This window comes from Trichechus manatus, unplaced genomic scaffold, assembly GCF_000243295.1.
Source record: "Trichechus manatus latirostris isolate Lorelei unplaced genomic scaffold, TriManLat1.0 scaffold00030, whole genome shotgun sequence".
Lineage (NCBI taxonomy): Eukaryota > Metazoa > Chordata > Mammalia > Sirenia > Trichechidae > Trichechus > Trichechus manatus.
The window spans coordinates 22396759-22402234 of NW_004443966.1; the positions used below are offsets into that span (position 1 = coordinate 22396759).

The 5476-nt window shown below is 38.5% G+C and overlaps 1 protein-coding gene across 1 annotated transcript in view; it reads left to right on the top strand.

The window, feature by feature from the left end:
* The window catches only part of LOC105756204 (S phase cyclin A-associated protein in the endoplasmic reticulum-like), a 115621-nt gene that overhangs the window by 37053 nt on the left and 73092 nt on the right, over positions 1 to 5476 (top strand). The window contains exon 2 of the mRNA XM_012555088.2: positions 3809 to 4041. Coding sequence (XP_012410542.2) covers positions 3809 to 4041 — 233 coding nt within the window. The remainder of the gene's footprint in view (positions 1 to 3808; positions 4042 to 5476) is intronic.

Below are 5476 nucleotides of genomic sequence, written 5' to 3' on the forward strand. Positions count from 1 at the left end.
TTGTATTCAGGAAACTTCTTAGCTTTGGTTTAGTCTAGTGGTGCTGACTTCCCCTGTATTGTATGTTGTCCTTCCCTTCACCTAAGATAATTCTTGTCACCTATCTAGTTAGTGAATACACCCCTCCCTCCCTCTCCACCCTTGTAACCATCAAAGAATGTTTTCTTCTGTGTTTAAACCTTTTCTTGAGTTTTTATAACAGTGGTCTCATACAACATTTGTCCTTTTGTGACTGACTAAATTCACTCAGCATAATGCCTTCGAGATTCCTCCATGTTATGTTTTATGGATTCATCATTGTTATGTATCGTTGCATAGTATTCTGTTTTGTAAATATACCATAATTTGTTTATCCATTCGTCCATTGATGGACACCTAGGTTGTTTCCATCTTTTTGCTATCGTGAACAGTGCTGCAGTGAACATGGGTGTGCATATATGTATTCGTGTGATGGCTTTTATTTCTCTAGGATATATTCCAAGGAGTAGGATTGCTGGATCTTATGGTACTTGTATTTTTAGCTTTTTAAGGACGTGCCAAATCGATTTCCAAAGTGGTTGTACCATTTTACATTCCCACCAACAGTGTGTAAGTATTCCAGTCTCTCTACAACCTCTCCAACATTTATTATTTTGTGTTTTTTGGATTGGCCTTGTTGGGGTGAGATAGTATCTTGTTGTAGTTTTCATTTGCATTTCTCTAATAGCTAATGATCGTGAGCATTTCCTCATGTGTCTGTTAGCTGCCTGAATGTCTTCTTTGGTGAAGTGCCTGTTCATATCCTTTGCCCGTTTTTTAATTGGGTTATTTGTCTTTTTGTTGCTGAAGTTTTGCAGTATCTTAAAGATTTTAGAGATTAGACATTGATCGGATTTGTGGTAGCCAAAATTTTTTTCCCAGTCTGTAGGTTATCGTTTTACTCTTTCGGTGAAGTCTTTTGATGAGCATAAGTGTTTGATTTTTACTAACCACATTTCAAGTGCTCAGTTGCCACATGTGACTAGAGCAGATATAGGATGGTGCAGATTGATACATTTCACTCATTACGGAAAGTTCTGTTGGGCAGTGCTGTTCTAGATGGCGATGCTTTGACACCTGGGTTTCAGAGTAGGGACAACAATGATGCAGAGGAGCGCCCCCAGCCAGCCTGTGATAGGAATGTCATTTAAATGAGAAATAAAGCTTTATTGTTAGAAGTCACTGAAATTTTTGAGGAGTGTATCACTGTAACATAATCTAGCTCACCCTGACATATAGAAACTCTGGGTTCAGACCCCACTCCTGATATCACTTCTATATTGGCATAGGCTGGGCTATGCTAGTCACAATCTGAAGAAGCTTGTGTGTCTGTTTGATAACTCTTGTAGAGTTTCAGAGGAAACTTTTTTCAATTAATTGGAGCACACACTGCAGAAGGATTCTACTATATACCCACTCCTCACTTACTGACATGGTTAGGTTCCAAATACCAGGTTGTTATGTGAAAATGGAGGATGACCACATCAGATCACAAAACGGAGGGTGACTTCATCATTACATAACTGTTAGATTACATCATTACATAACTGCCAAACTACTGAGAATCAAGGCCCAGCTAAGTTGACATATAACCTTAACCATCACAGCCAGTGTTAGTCTCACCCTGCACTTCGGCGTTCGTTACTGCCAGACATATGTTGTTAATGCACAAAATAGTTGGATAGTAGATTTTTTTGCTTTTGTCGTAAGTGCAAAATGTCAGATAACAAGATAGTCAATAAGTGAGGAGTAGGTGTAGTTACATTAATGTAGGAATGGCTGCATCTGCAATGGTCAGAGACAACTTATCGACAACAGTCGTAAGCAAGGTTATTCTCAGAAAAATGACATCCATGAGGGAACTGTTTGTATGTGTTTATAAATATCCTCTTTTTGTATCCAAGTGACCATTTATTTCTCTAGCTTTTGGTACAACTGGTGCAGGTAAAGAGTGAGATTGAGGCAAAGGCTCATTCTCACTAAGGACATTTATGGAATGCAATAGTGTACCAAGTATTTTCCCATTTATTTTCTTATTTGAACTTCTTGTAGTAGTACTAGGAGGTAGACAGATAAATCAGAGCTCAGAAATATGAAATAGTTACTTAAAGTTGTACCATCTTCTAGAGAAAGAACTGAAACTTGAATATAGTGCTGTCTGATTACAAGTCCAAACCTCTTTGCATCCCACCGTTAGCTTACTGTCTCTGCCCCTTTCTTGGTAGTAAGGCCTTCAGGAGGCAGCTCCTTCTGTCTCTGGGAAGAATGACCCTTTATGTGGCCAGCATCACAAGGCAAAACCAGAGCTCCCAGCCCCGTAATTCCATATCTAGTCATTGTACTTCTAATCATCCTTTGGTGTTGGTGTAAGAACCAGTGTTCATACCCAGCAACATTTACTCTTGGTAGTACAGGTAGTCTGCCACTTACCACGTATTCGAGTTACAATGAATTGCACTTACAACCGTCTGGTTTTTTTGTACATCTTGTCACTAGTGATATGAACTACATAAACAGTTTTGCAGTGCATAATTTACTGATGTTATCATTCCCAAGATGTTCACTCACAGATATTCAATGTTATGATTTATAAAGATACTAATAATGAAAACTGAAAAAAAAAAAAAAAGAAGAAGTATTAGACTTATGTCAGAACCAACTTACAATGGATTCCTCAGAAAGGAGCCCTGTCATAAGTCGGGGACTACCTGTAGTAGTAGCTGTAGTAAGAGCAGTTATTGTAGCAATATGGGGTTGAACCTATGTTCCAGACACTGTTCTAAGCGTTTTATATATTTTGATTTATTTTAAACTTCCTACAATCCTATGAGATACCGTATTTTTATGCAAATAATGCTCACCTTCTACGTTTGTTTGCCAACGTCTCCCTCCCCCAACAAGTTATTTTCATAAGCGTACTATGCTAATTTTTTTTACAGCAACACGTAAAAAAGAATTAGTAAAGCGGAGCTTCCAAAAATACCTAATGGGGGAAGGAGCAGCTGGCAAGAAACATAGAAGACTTGCACTACTTATGTAAAAATACAGTAGATATTACAATTAGCAACATTTCACAGATGCAGAAACTGTGGTATAGAGAGGTTAAGGTACTTGTCTCAGGTCGTCTAGCTGCAGAGCCAGAACCCAAACCCCGATTCTGACTCCCGGTCCTAACTTTTAATAACCATATTATTTCCTATAAAGCATACACAAAAAGAGCTGAACGTGATCCTGTGTACTAGGAAAAGAACTGTTTTGCCATGTTGCGATAAATGCACATTTCATCCTAATAGAGGAATTTAGATAAGCTATTTTAAAAATTCACTGTAACGAGAAACAGTGATGTCCGTTTACCAATTGGTTTGTTTTGAGTTCATATAAATTATTTAATGTTCATTTGAATATTGAATAAATTTTTTCAATTGAATAAATATTTACTGAGCACTTATTATGTGTCTAGGCATATGCTAAACATTTTATGAGCATTATCTCGTTTAATCCTCAAAAGAACCTTATGATATAGGTACTATCATTATCCCTGTTTTATAGATGAGAAAATTGAAATATATGGAGTAATAACCTGGTGCCCAAGGTCCCTCAGCTTATGAAGGGAAAGCTGAGATTTAAACTCAGCAGTCTGCCTTCAGAGCCCACACTCTCGAACATTTCAGATTGCCACCTATAGAATTTCAAAAGTATTTATTATTGCAGGAATTTTCCAAGGCATCTCTGTCCATTTTTGGTAGTTTTATTAAAATACATTTACTGTATTTTTTTTTTTATTATCTAGGTTTATGTTCCAGATGAAAATAATGCTATTTTGGGAAGAAATACAAATAAGCAAGTATTTGAAGGCTTGACCACGGGACTTCTGAAAGTCAGTGCTGTGGTTTTTGGCTGCCTGATTGCCAATCGACCAGATGGAACCAGCCGGCCAGCTACACCAAAAATATCAACACAGGAAATGAAAAACAAGCCCGCACAAGGTGATGCTTTTAACAGTCGAGTTCAGGACCTCATCAGGTAAAATTGGTAGACTTCTTAAAACTTTCTTCGTTGATAAAAAGAATTACATTAAAATAATTAAAATCTCAGTGCCTGTATGATGGCAGTGGTTCTCACAACCCCATCCACAAATTCCTGGTAGAGAATGCACCTCATTTTGTAGAGAGAAGGGAAAGTCTATTAAAGAAAAGCAACATAGTTAGAGCTCAGCTGTCATTCTTGATATTTAGGTATTTGATACCAGAATATATAGTGTCCACGGTTTTACAACTTTCTTGATGTTAACTCTTTGCAACTGAAGGGATTTCTGAGAATTCATCCCTCTCAGGTCATCTCTGGTTGTGAGTTTCATTCAGGATTAAAACAATAATAATAGCTACCATTTATGGAGCACCCATTATGTGTCAGGTATAAGTAGAAGCTTTATAGGTACAGTCTGTTTAATCCTTGTATCAGCCCTGTGAGTGTAGTCTTCTAATTCAGACTTTGTAGGTGAGGAAATTGAGGTTCGGAAAGGTTAAGTGCTTTGTCCAAGGTTATGTAATAAATAAGTAAAAAAGTAGATAGGAGAGGTGAGACTGGAACTCAGGTGTAGCTAGACTTGCAACACCTGTATGCTGTCCACTGCGCATATGTGGCAATTTCTGACACCTGTTCAAGGTCAGACTGACTTCCTTCTAAGGTCACCTTTTCTCCAGGGAAATTTACTAGTACCCTGGCATCTGAACTCTTTCCCTCATGAATTTTGAGTCAGGTAGGACATTTAATTTCCTAACAAGGTTCCATCTGGTGTTAATCAATCACCTGTCTCACCTTTCAACAGTCTTCTTTAGTCTGCACTAATTTCTGACTCCCAAAAATCCATTCAGTTTTTTGTTCTCTGAAGCTTATGGTAGGTTAATAGGAGGAAGAGGATTCCCTCCTCTGCATTGCTTCTTTCACACTTCATAAATTTCCCCTGGTTTCTTGTAGTGCTTTCTTGGGAACAGTTGTTTCACTCAGTGTCTTTCTTACCCTTGGTTACCGTGTTCACTTGTCCCGTCCATCTGCCTGCCTTCTTTCTCCAAGCATATTTATTGCTGGAGAGCACTGGGCCCTTTGGGTCTACAACCATTTATCTTACAGCACTTGACTTTTACCCTCTCTGGCCTTTCTCTCAGTTGCTTGATCCCATTCAATTTCCCCATGTCCTTTAGGTCATTGTGGAACCTAACCCCTTCTGCTGATGAATGCCATTCTGTCCCAGCATTCTCCCTTGGGCTACCCTGTCATGCAGCAACCCTGCATTCTTGTCCAGACAATTCAGCCACATGCCTCAGCTGTGATGAGGTAGAAGATCTAGCAACATGCTTCAGTGCAATTCCAATGAGCTTTCTAGGGGAAAGTACATGCGTTTTCACATATATTATTACAGCTCTCAGATCCTTCTTAAAGGAGGAAGGTATGGGAAATT